Source organism: Lissotriton helveticus, chromosome 9 (assembly GCF_964261635.1).
Source record: "Lissotriton helveticus chromosome 9, aLisHel1.1, whole genome shotgun sequence".
In the NCBI taxonomy this organism is placed as follows: domain Eukaryota; kingdom Metazoa; phylum Chordata; class Amphibia; order Caudata; family Salamandridae; genus Lissotriton; species Lissotriton helveticus.
The window spans coordinates 1,170,977,912-1,170,993,834 of record NC_136070.1 but is presented as its reverse complement, the minus strand read 5'-3'; the positions used below and the strand labels follow the sequence as shown (position 1 = coordinate 1,170,993,834).

Below are 15,923 nucleotides of genomic sequence, written 5' to 3'. Positions count from 1 at the left end.
GCTCCCGTACAATCTCCACACAAGGAGGTGTAGGTTGCTTGGATATATGACCATCCACTGTTGCTGCAATAGGAGGCCCCTCGAAGTGGTAATTGGATCGGAGGGCAAATCTTCATGTTCTGGATCTCTGCATACCACACACTACTGAGCCACTCTAGGGTTATTAAAATGACTTGGGTTCGGTCTGCCCTGATTTTCCTCAGAACTACAGGTATGAGAGGCAGTGGCTGGAAAATGTACAGTAGACCTATGTTCCATTAGAGTAAGACTGCTTCAGCCAGTGACTTTCCTGGAGAAAACGCCAATGCACATTTTTACAGTGCACATTCTCGACATCGCCAAACAAACCTAACCAGGCCATACCCTACTGAACAAAGATGAGCATTGCTACTTGTGATCCACCAGCTGATATCCGCTCAGCTCATTTTGCCATTCGATATCCAGCTAGAAAGTTGGGTAACAGAAAGATGGCAAAATGACATAGTCACCTTCAGAGGCATACAGCCTCTTGGCAGAGGATCCAGGAACCCCATTCATCCTGTTTTATGTACTACCTCATGGCGGTTGTGTTGCCGATAATGACCTGCACCAGTCTCCCCATAAAGGATGGGAGGAAGTCTTTCAAGATCACTCAAAGCTTTAGAAGACTCAAAGGAGCAGGCTATTTGCCAGTGAGCAGAGGCCTTCGTTCTCCACCTCTACCTGGTGACTCCCACCGTACCCAGCTGACTACAAGTGTCAAAACTGTGTAGTCTGGCTGGAGAAGTGAGAAGGTCTGTCACAGGTCAGGGTAGTGTTTCTGTCCCCACAGAAGAACCTGAGCTATTCTCCTACGAGATATGGATGGAGTCAAAGAGGCAACCCTGATGCTGGACCCAATGAAACCTGAGATTCCATTGTAGAGCCTGCATATGCCATATGGCCTTTGGGACCAGGAGGATGTATGAGGCTAGCACAGTTAAAGAAGCCTTAGAGCATCCTCAAAGAGAAGAAGGATTGAACCCGAAACATCAGGATCATATCCTGACTGTTACAAACTCACTGCGGCGGTGGAAAATGCATCAAAGCCACTGTATCTAGAACACCCCCAACGAAGGGAATCTTCTGTGTGTGGGCAAGGTGAGATTTCACCTAATTGAATAGCAACCCTAAAGACGTCAGCAGTTCAGCCATCTTCCGGACGTGGTCTACGGCTGAGTGTGGTTAGCTACCTTAAGCAGCCAGTCATCGAGGTATTGGAGCACTTGTATTCCACACCTCCGAAGGTGGGCGAGCACTGCTGTCACTTTTGTCAACACCCAAATTGCAGATATAATAATGAAGATTTGCACGGCAAATTGGAAGTGTTCTGACCATATCATGAACTGTGGATAATGCGAATGGGACTGCAAGATTTGCATAAGCATTAGGAGTTTGTCTTTTCTCAGAAAGGTATTTAGTGGGAAGAGATCCAGTATAGGCCTGAGGCCTACATTTGTCTACTGTACAAGAAGAGCATGAATAGAACCACTCTCCACTTTCCAAACACAACATCCACTTAATGGCATCCTTGGCAGCAGAAGGCTGACTTCTTGCGGTAAGATTGCAGAATGGTTAACTGAGAGTTGCTCTGAGGTGGATTGGGGAATGAGGGGAGCTGGGGGAACAGGACAGGGGGATACGAAAGACAGGGTGTAGCCCCTTTTGATGATTTGCAAGACCCATCTGTCTGACAAGATGGATCTCCAGCCAAAGAGGAATTGTCATACCTTGCCACCTACCAGCTAAGTATGAGTCTATAGTGCTAACTTAAAGCAGCTTGGCCACTACTACAGGAGAGGAGGAAGAGCAGTACCTGCGGGTTTAATCATCTCTGGATGACGCCATGAACTCTACTGTGAAGCGATTGGGTTGCTGTTGATGCTTAGGTTGGGAGGGTCAATGCTGTCCCCTGGATTAACCCCTAGGCTTTCTGCACCGTTAGTGGAACTGCTTAGCGTGAGATAAGAGTCCAATAGATCATACTGTGGTTCAACTGTGTTTAGATTGTGCAAGCACCAAATCAGCCTTCTCTCCAAACAATTTGGAGACATCCAGTGGCATGGCCATCAAGGACACTTGAAAGTCTCCTGAAAATGTGGTTATCTCATCCAAACGTATGCACTACTACTGGTGCCAGCAGCTCTGCCAACACAGTCTATGCTGTCGAACAAGCAGCATGCAAGACACACTTTGTAAAGTCTTGGCTAACATGTATCATTTGAGCCAGTGATGTGCTGAAGTCTTCTAGGATAGTTGGAAAGATCTCACTGGTCATCTCCTATATAGAATGATTGTATATGCCCAGAAGGCACACTGCATTCAAAGATCTTAAGGCTAAATGAGCCAAAAGAACATTCCCTTTTCAAACCCATCAATATATTTAAACTTTCTATATGTTCGGAAATGCATTACGAGTGACTTGACTTATCAATGTCTGTACCACCAAAAAACAGAAAGCCGCTTTCTTCCTTTGGTAGTTGAGATGGTTCACCAGTTGTCTCTGGAGCTGCATATAGTCCACTGGCATTTTGTAAATCCATGTGTAACCCATCATTTATATAATGAGCGAAAAGTCGATTTTATGCCTCCTCATCAGCATCAGTATTATCGGGGGGACATACATTATGTAAACCCTGAATACATCATAGTCGCATCCAAATAAGGCCTTTAGCCTCTTATAGTATTGGCATTGGGGCAGAGACTGAGAAATAGAATCTGGATGCAGACCAACTGGTTGCACCTTTGTTCCTTGTTGCGCGACATAGGGCTGGAGCAGGTCAACGATGACTCGTGGTCAGAGATCAACATCAGTTAGGTCCAGTTCCAATATGAAAGGGAATGACACAAGCTCAGGTGCTGCGGTGTAAGTATGAATCAGTTTAGGTATGGAACCAGTAACTGGTCCCTTGGGGTCAGATGACATCATGTAGGTCCCACAAGTGCTGCTCCGTATCCCAAAAACACGGGGAACATCCTTTACAACGCGGATGTTACCCCGCACTACAGTTACGACGCGTCTTTTACAACGCAAGTCGTAACCACGACTTGCGCTGGAGGGCGCTCAAGGACAAGGAATAGTAGATTTACTATTCCAACACCTTCCCTACTGTACGTAGGCTGGTGTTGGAATAGTAAATGTAACTATTCTAAGTCCAGCACCCCTACAGAGCAAGTCGTGGTAACGACTTGCGTTGTAAAAAACGCGCTGTAAAGGTACGCGTGGTAATACCACGCGTTGTACCGTCGTACATCCCAAAAACACCCCAACTGAGATTCAGAAGCATCGTAAAGAGCTGCAGCATCACCTCCTTGAAGGCTGCTGTTTACTACAGGGGTTAGCAATAGCCCAAGGAATTTGGGCGCACCAGTTCTGAGTCAGAAAGTGCTTGCAGAGTATGGCCTTTTGTCTGACGTTCCTGCTCCCTATCACCTGGCTTCAAGTGGTGGAAAGGGGTCAAGTTTCACTCAACTTTCTTGTACTTATAGGACATCTTCAACTTGAACATACTGAAAGAATTCAAGTAGGAAAGTGACTTTGCCCTTGACCGGCTTCTTGAACAAGATACAAAGCGGCCCTGCAACATGGAGCAGAATTTATGTTCAGCAAAGTGGAGTTTTGCATCCTGCTGCCCGTTTGCCTTCGTGTGGATGGGAGGAGACTTATGGCACAACTTTGAGCCTTGAATGGCACCTAAGCACCAAGGACACGTCATGCAACAAAACGTGAATGAATCCTATCATTTTCATGGAAGACATTGTCCCTGGCACATGGCTTCAGGTACATTTTGGAGTGGCTGGAAAACGTCAATGTTTGGACCGAGGTCTGGATCCGCGATGAAGGGCATGGAAAGAAAGGAACTGATGAAAGCGCACAGGGGTGGTGCTTATATATAGCTCTGCTCTAACACTTGTGGGGTGGTACAGAGTTACAGCGAGACAACAATACAACAGTGGGTGCATGAGTGCACTGCTGTAATATATTTCAGTCTGGCACCCAGATCTAATCCACAGGCGAGGAATCTACAGTTAAAAGCATTCATCAGAATTAAATATTTCCCTGGGACTTAATGCAGGCACAGATGTTTATGCATCACACACTTTACGATTCTCTCTCCAAGTGCAGTACAACAAAAATAATTTTCGATTCTGTGTACCATTCTAGGAAAGAGCCCTTTCTGCATGGTTGCCCCCTTACTTTTTGCCTGATACCTGATACTCTGGGACTGAGTGTGCCCTGGGTCCGTGCCAATCAGGTTCCCAGGGCCTGTGTTCTTTCCTTAACCAGTACCATTGGTTCGACAATTGGCACAACTCTGGCCTACCTGTAAGTCCATTGTAATTGGTACCTATAGTACCAAGGGCACAAAAGCCAAGAAAAGGCCTCTGAGAGCTGCATTATGTATTATGCCACCCTCAAGGGCCTTCCACCCAAAAGAAGCAATACTATCATTACAGCCTGCATATTGTGGTCCAGCTAAAAGTGATGAGTCGACATGGCACACATTCCTGTGTGTCATGTCTGCTTAGCACTGCATGATCCCTAGGTAAGTCACCCTTAGGGCAGGATGCCTTATACCTCATGCAAAGACAATCTGCATAAGCAGGCAGGGCCCTCTTATATCTAAGATATCTAAGGCCATTTTTAGATATTATAAGTGCCCAGTAAAGCCATCCTAAGTATATGGTCTAGACACTGGTCATTACAAGTTTACTAGTACCATAATGGCTTTACTGAATCCTGGGACGTTTGGTATCAAACGTCTCAGAATAATAAACCTGCACTGAGTCCAGTGTCAGATTTATTATTCCATGCACTCAGAGGTCTCTTCTAAAGGGCACCCCTGAACCAAACCAACCGCTGGTGGGTTCCTGGCTAGTGAACCCCAGCCTGCAACCACAAGACAAGTTTCTGGACCCCTGGGGTTGAAGCCTTCACTCCATGGGTCCGAAAACAAAGCTGGAACTGGGCAGAGGTGTTCACATCTCCCCTAGGTCAGGAAGAGCCATCGGTGGCATGAGAGCTTCAAAGGTCTTGCCGCCTTTGCAATGCACCCCCCAGTCTCTCCTGCAATCAGGAGCAGTCTCCCTTGCTGGCTCTCCCCCTTTTCGGCGGGAAGCCATGCAGGAAAAAATCCAGACAGCTTAGAAGGGTTGCCCACCTCTGCCAACCCCTCCCCTCAGGTGGGGGTGGCGAGGTGAAGCCCACTCTTCAGTGCCCCGTCATATTGCAGATGCCCTCCAATCATGGTCCGGGATTGTGCCCACTCCCCCACGTGGGGTGAGCACACTAAGGGTGTAGTCATCCTAAGGATAGTAACCCATTGGCTACTACCTCAAGACTCCTAAAACGCCCCATAAATGCCGTATTTAGGGGCAGCTCTGAAACCAGGATTTCGGTATTGAAGACCGTAGCAGACTGGAAACCCAAAACGTCACAACAGTGAAGACTCCAGGACCAACTGACTTGGCCCCTGCCCTACCGGCCTGCCTGCAGATCCGAATCCCTTTGCAAAGAAAATGACAGCTACAAAAAGAGTCAGCAATCTCCAGACTAGGTGAGGACCGATCCCCTTCTTCAACAAAGACTAAAGACTACTGAGGATAGCAACCCTGTCCACAAAAGTAGATCAAGATCCTCCGAACCCAAGACACCCTGCTCCAAGACTTACCTCTGCCGGCCGTCCATGACCCCTGCCTAAGTGTCCAGCAGTCCTGAAGTGTTTCCTCAGCAATCCTGACCTCCAAACCATCGAGGGATCTCACCTACAAGGTACAGTGTTGATGCCTGCAGCCTATTCACAATGACCCCCTCGACTGCAACCTTCCCGGTAAGGAGAAACCCGATGTCCAAAGGCGTTCCTGTAGTCTCTGACCCCCCATCTTGGTGACCAGATTCCAAAGTGTCCTGATGCCAAGGGACATCCCTACTTGCCTGCCCTGCTGTTGGTTCCTCCCAGAAGACTTCCTAGACCAAAACTGCAGCCGACATCCCCCATAGGATTACATTGGGCTCCTGACACAGTCTAAGCACCCTACACCCGGCCGTACCTGTGCCACTGGTGGAGTAGTCTAGGTGCTAACTTTGGCCCCCCTTTACTCTCCCCTTAAACCTAGGAGCTTGTCTGTCTGCAAGCAGCTACCAACCAAGGTGCCCCTAGCCCCATTGGCTAACCTTGGCATTCTGCACTCTGCACCTGGCCACCCTAATGTCGCTGGTGGTGCACCTGCAGTTCTTACCTGAACCTTGGGAACCCTGGGTTCAACCTCCACAACTCAGTTACCAAAACCATTTACTAGCCTGCAAACTTAACACTGCTTTTTTACCTCCATAGGATTGCACGGAGGGGTTTTCTCTGAAAAAAGTGTTAACCCTTTTTTGTACTGCAACAAAGTAACTTAGTGTCTTCAAATGAGTTAACCTGCTTACGGATGTACTGCAATGCCTAAAATGTTACTAGGTTGGTTTGCCCTAAGCTAGAAAAGTAACTAGAAAGTAATCTAAAGTAATTATAAGTATTCTAAAGAGTTTACAACACATTTTCTATAATGCAAAAGTAACTTGTATGACACCATATTTTGTAAAGTATTATTGTATATAAATTATCACTTACCTGCAACTAAGTAAATCTTGGTTCTAGTAATACAAATAATAAGAAACACCTTTTTCTACAAACAATTGTACTGGATTGAGTCTTTGAGTGTGTGACATAATTTCTTGCCTGAGAGTGTACAACAAATGCTTAACACTGCTCCCTGATAAGCCTGACTGCTCAACCAGACTACCACAAAAGAGAGTAAGGTATTATCTACATTTGCCTCGCCTATAGCTCAGGGGATCCACTGGACTCTGTGCACACTATATCTTACATTGGTATAGTATATGCTGAGTCAGTTTCCTACATATATGAATAGAGTTTAGCTGAAAGTTCAAAAGATAGACTTAACAGAGACTTCTAACTTTTAACCTGTGGCTAATTTTCACATTTATAGCGAATGACACTGTATAGCATGGATTGAATGACACTCTGTATAGCATGGACTGAATGACACTCTATAGCATGGACTGAATGACACTCTGTATAGCATGGACTGAATGACACTGTATAACATGGATTGAATGACACTCTATAGCATGGACTGAATGACACTCTCTATAGCATGGACTGAATGACACTCTCTATAGCATGGACTGAATGACACTCTCTATAGCATGGACTGAATGACACTCTGTATAACATGGATTTTAAGCATGTGTTAGCACAAAAGCACTGACAATTTATTCTGCCCCAAACATTGCACAACAAATGAAAGAATAATCCTTTGACAGGTGAAATTAATTAAACAAGTACTTTGCTTTGAGGACCTCCCCATGTCCAAGCCAAGACTCTTCCTCATCCAGCTGTAATTCTCGTAGGACACGGCTTGGTTTGTAGGCAGCGTTGATTAGCAAAGACAGGACCTGCAGCGGGGGAGGAGAGGGTGGATGCAAAGCAGAAAGAGAGGGAGAAAATCACTCAATTATTTGTACAACAAATCTGTTTCTGAGAGCTGAAGAAGATTAGGGGCTTAATTCCATTCAGTATGATTAATTAAACGGGGCAAAACAGCATGGCATTAAATGCTCATTCACAGTGGGATTTTACAGCACGACGTAGCCAAGAAAAGATCAAGCAAACAATAATAGGCATGCAAGTCAGAGCATTATAAGATTATGCTTGCAAAAAATCCTCTTAGAGCCAATAGGAGTCATTAGAAAATGAAGGAATCAAAAAAGGAGCAATGAGACAGGATTTTGTCAAGGTGGCAGTAGGATAAAGTGACCCTGAAAGAAATGTACAGTGAAAATGTTGGTGAAAATATAGGTAGTAGGCTTACAGGCTTTTCACTTTTATGACCAGGAGAAATGAAAACAAGATTAGATATTATAGGGTTAGAGAGCTGGACGAAATGACAAAGACCATTCAAAGGTAAAAGTAATCACTGAGGCAGGGTAATAAAGATAATAAAAGTATTGTAGAGCATCAGGAAAGTAAACTATTAAAAACAGAAAAAAGCAAACCCCATAAAGTGAGGAAAAAGCACAAAAAAAGATATAACAGAAAATGTGGGTAAACATATATTGCGACGTTAATTACAAAAGTGAAAAAGAAAAAGTGTCCATGGTCACACTGCAATTTGCCACACAGTTTCCACTCTGACGTCCAACTCTTGATAACACATGTGCATCACCAGGTTCAAAACAGTAATCATTGGATATTCTTGCAGCTAGTGATCATCTTTCACAACCCCGTGGGGTACAATTAAAAATCTTTTGATTCCATGCCAGAATCACACACAAAGACACTTCACACTCAGTGCCACTGGCTTACTCAATACAAAACAGTACCACAAAACATCACAAGAAATCCATTTGCACATTTATCTTGCAGTGACATAATCAAACAGCTAACTGTGCAACCGTGCAGCTAATACTGTCACAGTTTAGATGTGAGATTTTAACCACTCCATTAGAGAACATAGTTAGCAGTGGATTATCATATATTCTTATAAGGAATGTTGTACCAACAAAATATAGGTACGTTGGTCAGGTACTCAAAGCTCAAGACAGGCGCAAGCCAGATGTTTGATCTGGCTCAGCTTGTGCTTTTCTTGGGCCCAAAACAAGCGAAGCTTTCATGTGGCGTCTGCCAGTCACCACACTCTCCTTTACACCACTACTAACTCCAACCTTTGGTGCTACAAACACTTCATTCTTATATTTGACTTTGAGATATATCACCAAAGGCTACCCTCTTTTACTTGTGAGACAAATTCTCATCTAAACCACTACTACCTCCACCATTTGGTCCTACAACAAACTCTTCACTCTTATCTCTGCCTTTAATACACATCATACATTGCTAATATTGGCTAATATGTGAGACACAATCACAGTAGTCAATAACGTCTTATGCGTTTTCATCCATGTTTCCCAAACCTTCTTAATATTAGTCTTCCTCAAAAGGTAGTACTTGACACTTATTCTTAAGTCAATTTCTCAAAATGTAACATAGCTTCCAACAACATTATCGCCATCCAAATTAATAAAAAAGCATCTTGTGTCTATGGAAAGAATATCAGATTCATTTTCTTTATTTTGACTCCATAGCATTTCACCATTTGCTTCTATACATACCTGAGATCATTCATATTTTGAATTCCTTGATTCAAAACCTCTGCACCCATGTTGTGCCTCACTAGGGTTACCATTCTTATTTTAATGTAAAGTCACGCTCATCAAGTGCATCTACGTATGTCTCCAACCTTCCCTCCCACCTCTCCCACTGCTTTGGTGGCTCCCCAATGATGTTGGAGAAAGAGTGGAGGTGTTTTGATTCCCTTGATGTTATGACTGCCAGACATATCACCAAGAGAAGAGAAATCAATAATAGATAACAGACATTGGTGAAAGAGTCAAAACAATCATCTTCACAATTCACAAAAGGAATGAGGAGTCTTTATCACTGCAAACAAGAAGAGTAACATACCTGCCCTTAACACGGAGCTGCTCACGAGCATCCCTTTCCTCTTGTCCCACAGAACACAAGATGAAAGAGGCATTTTACTAATCCTCTGCAATGCGCTGCACGCAACTCCTAGGGCCAGGTCTGCTGTTGTGCCCCAGGTATCCACCATAAGTTCTCCAACCAACTTAGTGTACTCCCCGTTTTGTATAAACGCGCCACCACTGCCCTGGCTACATTCTGCAAGGACGTTTGCCTAAAATGTAACCTAAACAACTCTCCTCTTTGAACCACAGTGCTTTTCATTCAATAGAGACTGTTGCAATAGGCATGCCAACCCCCATGACATCAATTCCAGAAACAGACTTCAGCACACCCAACATATCTGCCAGCCAGTGCTGAGGCAAGAACAAGGTCACCATAGGTCCAGGTAGAATGTAAAAATGTTGTTTATCACAAAGATAATCATAAGTAATCTATTGACCAAGCCCCTTCTACAGTTTCATTTGAGAAGTTGGACTGCTGAACATCAATTTGACTGACAAAAATGAAGCCCGAATCTGGGCAACCACCGAATCGAAAAAATTATGTAACAAATATACTACACACAACTAACATAATTTTCTGTGAAACAGGTGGGGAAAAACAAAGGCGTAGCACTGTCAATGAGCAAGCAGGAAAGCAAAACCACTTTAGGGCTCACCAACAGATGACAAATGTGCACTGTGCATGCCTCAACATGGATGCTATGATGTGTGACTTACCTCTTTTAGAACAAGCACACAGTTCCCTGGCCCCACAGATCTAGGCAGCTCTGCAATTCTTCCTTTGTTTAGATAAGGTCCAGAGAAGCAGCGATGATTAAAGTAGATCTTTGGACAGCAGTACTTCCTGTTAATAACTACACAATAAAAAAAGAACAAATAATTAAAATACTGTGCAAGTTTTATTTCCTTTTCTTTAAAGAATTATTTTTTCTTATTTCCTTTTCTTTAAAGAATTTCTTTAAAGAATTCCTCAGCATCAAATTGCACTCTCAAAGCCAACAATCGACCCATAAAAATTGAACTAGATACTTGTATCTTTATCTTTCATATCACAACTTACAGCCGTCTCGCTAAAACCAACAGTTCCACATTTTTGGACAAACCTACTCTCACACAGCTATCTTTCCAAACTCATTTGCTTCCCTAGTGTTAAGTGTCTGCACGAGACACCATGAGCAATCCTGCTTCTCTATATACTTGTGGGTGTAGCCTCACTGCTTCTCCTTCTAGTTCAACTTCACACAGAACAAATAGTTGAAGACAAGTCATGTTCTGCTATTGAAGTCCATATTTGCATTCCAATATTTGGCCATATTACTATTCCTCCCTTTTCAAACCTCACAATTATCACTTTAGCCTGACAAACAATTAGAATACGGAGTCAGCATTCATTTTTTGAAAATGTACTCTCATGCTTCATAGGCGACATATCGCCATGGCAGCATATGCCTCAAGCATCTGCTTGCTAAACCATAAATTCTCCCTTTTACTATTTTACGGCAGTTTTTCAACCACACACAAACAACAACAAACAATAGTGTATTTACTTGGTCATGATTGTAACTATTCATCTAAAAGAGCAGCTTTTAGTAGTAGATTATATTTTGGATCTCATACCATCACCTTGAACTACATGTACATACTAATATTGGTAAGATCAATTTACGTACAATGTGCAAAACTTCATTACAATATAATGTTTAAACATATAATGAAAAACTAGCAACAATGCCAATCCTATTGATGTATAATGACCTATCAAACATGTTGGAACATGTTAATAAGCTATGGAACTCATTTAGAGTTTGACAGAGCCGGTGAAAAACTATAAACATGTCATTCACACACTCTGCCAGAGACACAGCTCGTCAGCCCAATTCAGATGCGGAGGACTCACAGAGTTTCTACTGGAGCGGCTCGACCTGGCTTCCCAGTAGAAACCCTTAACTGGTGGCCTGTCCACCAATGGCCCACTAGTCCATAGTGATGCTCGCCCCACTCTACATACGGTGGGATGACAGTCAAAAATAAATAAAAAATTACCAAATATGCAGGGAGAAAATGCCATGCAATTCAGGGACACTGTTTTTTTGTTAAAAAATAAATAAATCCTGCTTTATCGAGTGCGACCAAAATAACTTGGTACCCACTCAGCAAGCAATTCTGCCTACAAAACATCCGCATCACTAGTGGCGACTCTGAAGGCTGTGAGATCAATGCCAGGCAGGCAGGCATCGCACAAAGTAATGCATTTATTCTTCCACCAGTGGAGGAGGGGCCATATAGTCTCAGATGATGAGAATGCACTCACCCAATTTTTAATTACCATTTATAATACTGAAAACAAAAGCAGGATATATTACGGATAGTGAAAAAAAAGTCAAAAACATCAGAAATAAAATTTGCACAAAACAATAATTTTATTCATATTGCAGGCAATAGTACAGTCAGAATTGAACAGTAGCTGCACACAAGGGTATCTAAAGTCATATATTGGACTACAGAGCCAGAACAATCATGCTGTTAGTAACTTTCAAGACATGTGGTCCTACATGTAAATCTGAAATGAGTTTCTCGGTCTGACAAGAATACCAAAACACTCAGACAAATTGCGCCTGCTTTTCTGTGGGACAGGCTCTGAATGTTGAGCTATTACATTTAATTTTGAATGACAAGTAAGTCCATAATGGCAGCCTGCAGCTGGCAAACGTCTACTGTGCTACCTGATATATTACAAGCCTGACAGCTAAGCTGACACATTTTTATCATCTTGGCATCTTACCTACAGAATCATAGGAACCCAACCCAATTGTAAGACTCGATGCATAGTGAAAGAGTTACATTTCCATATGCCCCACTATGCATCACGCTTATCAACCTACTCACCTATTGCAATAGCTAAGGTAATTTAGACCATCTAAATATAGGTTACTGCATGACATCGTTCCTTATGCTTTTCTAAGTGATGCACATATGCTTCTGGTCACCACAGAGCAATGAGTCATTAACAAGGTTATGGAAGAACACAGAAGTAGCTAGACTCCAAGCGGGTGGCAACCTGAGTGTGATGTGCTTCAGAAGAATGAACTATTTCAGTTGTCAAATTATGCGAACGTATCATTTTGGAATTCGTATTTACAGCAACAGTGCTTTAGCTTAATAGTCAACACCGTAATTTTGTGCATTTAAGTTGTTTTGGCATTTAATGAAACCATTTTATACAGACAATTGAAATTAGGACATGGTCTTCCTATGTACATCGATTGTCTCATCAATTGTCTCTGCAACGTGAGATGTCAGTGGTGGGGTGGTATGTCTGATTTCTTTTTCAATAACATACTGGTTAGCAAAGGCAGTTCGGTGATCAGCTTAAGTCCCCGTAATTGTATTCATATTTTGATGTGGAACTACATATTTCATCCTTGAATGCCAAACAGCATCCTGCTAACCTTGTTCAAAAAACAGATTTCATAATTGTCAGTTCACTGTTTTTGGAGATATATCTAGTGCTAGCTAGAGAGTTTTTTTGGCACACTATACAAAGGGATTCAAAGATTGCAAATTCCTGTTTAGCTTACAGTTTTTCATAAACAACTGCATTGTGTATTCACCACTCTGAAGCTCTAAGATTTTATTTTCATAGCGAAGGAAGTGAATACCTCTTCCTGGAATTCATATCTAAAAGGCACTGTACTTTTTTAAACCCATAACGGACTAATAAAGAGTGGATTTCTGTGTTCAGCTGCCTTTCATTGCCCACAGGACGCAAGATTATTTTCCATTACTAGTAAACACAAGGCACTCACACTTGCACCCACTTGACCTATTAAATCAGAAAGATTTTGCTTGGTTGAATTAATATACATATAAAGAAATTATACTGCACTAATAATATTAGTAGCTGTAAATGTGTTTTATTGAACATAAGTAGCTCTCAGTACAGAAAAGGTTGGAGACCCCTGACCTGAACAGTCTGAATGGCTGGAGTGAAGAAGCCGGATGATTGATACACGAATATGGAAAATGTCTATAAATGAGGGGTCTTGGGACCACATCATCGAACAAGCAACATGAGGGCGATAATTACTGGTAGTAAATAATGATATCCACTATCTGAATGGATTAACATCCAGTGGTATTTTAACCACCTCTGAAAAGGACTTCCAAAAAACAAAAAATCCACCTTTGCAAATATATAGAATTGAGAGTGGCTCCTGAGGTTTATAATATGTACAGCCTGCGATTACTGTGACTCGTCAAGAGTTATGTATTCTGGTGTTGTCTGCAGAGATGTGAATTTTAGGGGGTGATTAAAAATAACCTTAATGTTATTTCCAGATCTCTCCAATCTCGGACTACGTGATGAAAAAGTTATTTACCTTTGGAAACATACTATCTGTTAGAGGCACAGTCTAGCTGCAGACTCCTTAATTTTTGAATTCTCTGCAGGCACCAGACTTGATCCGGAAATCTTTCAGCAGTACCTCTGCGTGCCGGGCTACGATATCGTACGACTCCGTGATGACGTTGACTCGGGTAGTGATGTCAGTGGAGTCATACAAGTCCCTTCCAGAGTGCGGACGATAGTTTCTTCTGTGAAACCTTCTGCATAGAGCTACTATAGAAACTGGCTGGGGATACAGTGTGCAGGTAACAAACACGTCACATGTTAAAATTAGCCTGACCCACTCACAAGAAAGTATAATCTAAAACTATAATCTAACGCAAAAACCATCTGAGCACCACCTGAATTCAATGAAAATTGCACTCCACTAAAGTTGCAAAAAGGACTGCATTGGTCAAGCCAGAGACCAAAATTACTCTGAAGTGGAAAGTCAGAGTATTCGCAAAGAACAAGCATAGACTCTGTATAGGTGGTCTCATAATTGGCATAAGCAATATGTCCCGCTAGGAAATACTGCAAATGAAAGTAATGCATACCAGCATACCGAACTGCTTCAAAAGAAGCATATAACAAAGGTAAACATGCTAACCCAAAGACACATCACCTGCAAAGGACCTCTTTAGAATGAAGCCCCCCATCAGAGAAAAAGAGAAAAAGGAAAAAAACAATATAGTAGGTATCCTTGTACCTTAAACTTTTGAAGACAGTATTGAAACAATAACATCTGCTAATCGCAGAAACACCAAATCAAGTGTAACCAACAGGTGAACATAACATTGCCCTAACAAGGCTAGACATGTAATAAATAAAAATTCTTATATCACTCATTATAGGGACAAAAATAAAGAACATATAAGCAGAGAAAGAGATATTAAGACTCTGCGGAAACGCCGTAATGTAAGTCGGCCTGGGGACCAAAAAGATGGGTGCCATCAAAGGGCATATTATTCAAAGACACTTGGACTGCCTTTGAAATCCTGAGGTTCTTAACCATGCATGACACTGTAGTGCCACTGAGGACTCCATGGCTCACCCTACTGAATCAGTAGTATCCATTTCCACTTCAAATTATCAGCTTAGATGCCTGTTGGCCATCTCTAATCAACTGATCAATCTTAAAACGGAGGTGATGGCAACATAGTCTGGAAGGAATCCCACAAAGCATGAGAAAAAACACCCAAGAACACAGGACGTGTTAGTAGACCTTAAAGTAGAAGTAGCAGACGGAAAAAAAATGTGTTTGTCACATGAAACTTAATTCCTAAAATCTCCATCTAAAGGAGCCTTTGTTAAAGAATCCATAATCGGTGAGGCTGTTACAGCCTGAACTACCAGAATACAAGAGGTAGGATGACTGAGGAGACAAAGTGGGTCACCAGGAGCAGGCATGTGCCTGCAAGATACAGCATGGTCCACTGAGACCCCTGCAAGAGGTTTGGCCCAAGACCCCAATAATATGTCGTACAGGGCCTCACTGTATGGAAGAACAGGCTCCTCTACTTGGTAAAGGACCTGTATCAGAGGGTCAGTGGACTTCTCCACTGTAGGCAGTGGCCACAAACTGCACCACTCTCCTCAACATATCTGAAAAGGAGGAACTCGCCTCAGTAGCAAGGCTAGGAGGGAAAAGAAGACTCGAAGCTGGAAAAGACTACCTGCCACTAGCCTCACCAAGTGCAGATATCCAATTCTCGTCCAAAGGAGATGGACTAACCCAAGGTATAGGCTGTATAACCCAAGGTATAGGCTGTATAAGCCAAGACTCTCCTGTATCACCCGTAACAAGATAATTTCCCAGAAGCCTCACCATGAGAAGGAAGTCGAAATGTAACACTCCTCTCAGTTGCCTCTATCGATTTCGCACACAATGCTGATTGACGCTGACAAGGCAATGCCTCGATGTTGAGAGGAGGAGGGGGGAAGTGGCTACAATTAGCGCCGCCGACG

At 42.8% G+C, this 15,923-nt stretch overlaps 1 protein-coding gene across 1 annotated transcript in view; it reads right to left on the bottom strand.

Annotated features, from left to right (window-relative positions):
- The window catches only part of SFMBT1 (Scm like with four mbt domains 1), a 478,713-nt gene that overhangs the window by 42,231 nt on the left and 420,559 nt on the right, over positions 1-15,923 (bottom strand). Inside the window, exons 16-17 of the mRNA XM_078661640.1 lie at positions 10,289-10,425; positions 7,371-7,480 (exon numbers count right to left, since the gene is read on the bottom strand). Coding sequence (XP_078517766.1) covers positions 7,371-7,480; positions 10,289-10,425 — 247 coding nt within the window. The remainder of the gene's footprint in view (positions 1-7,370; positions 7,481-10,288; positions 10,426-15,923) is intronic.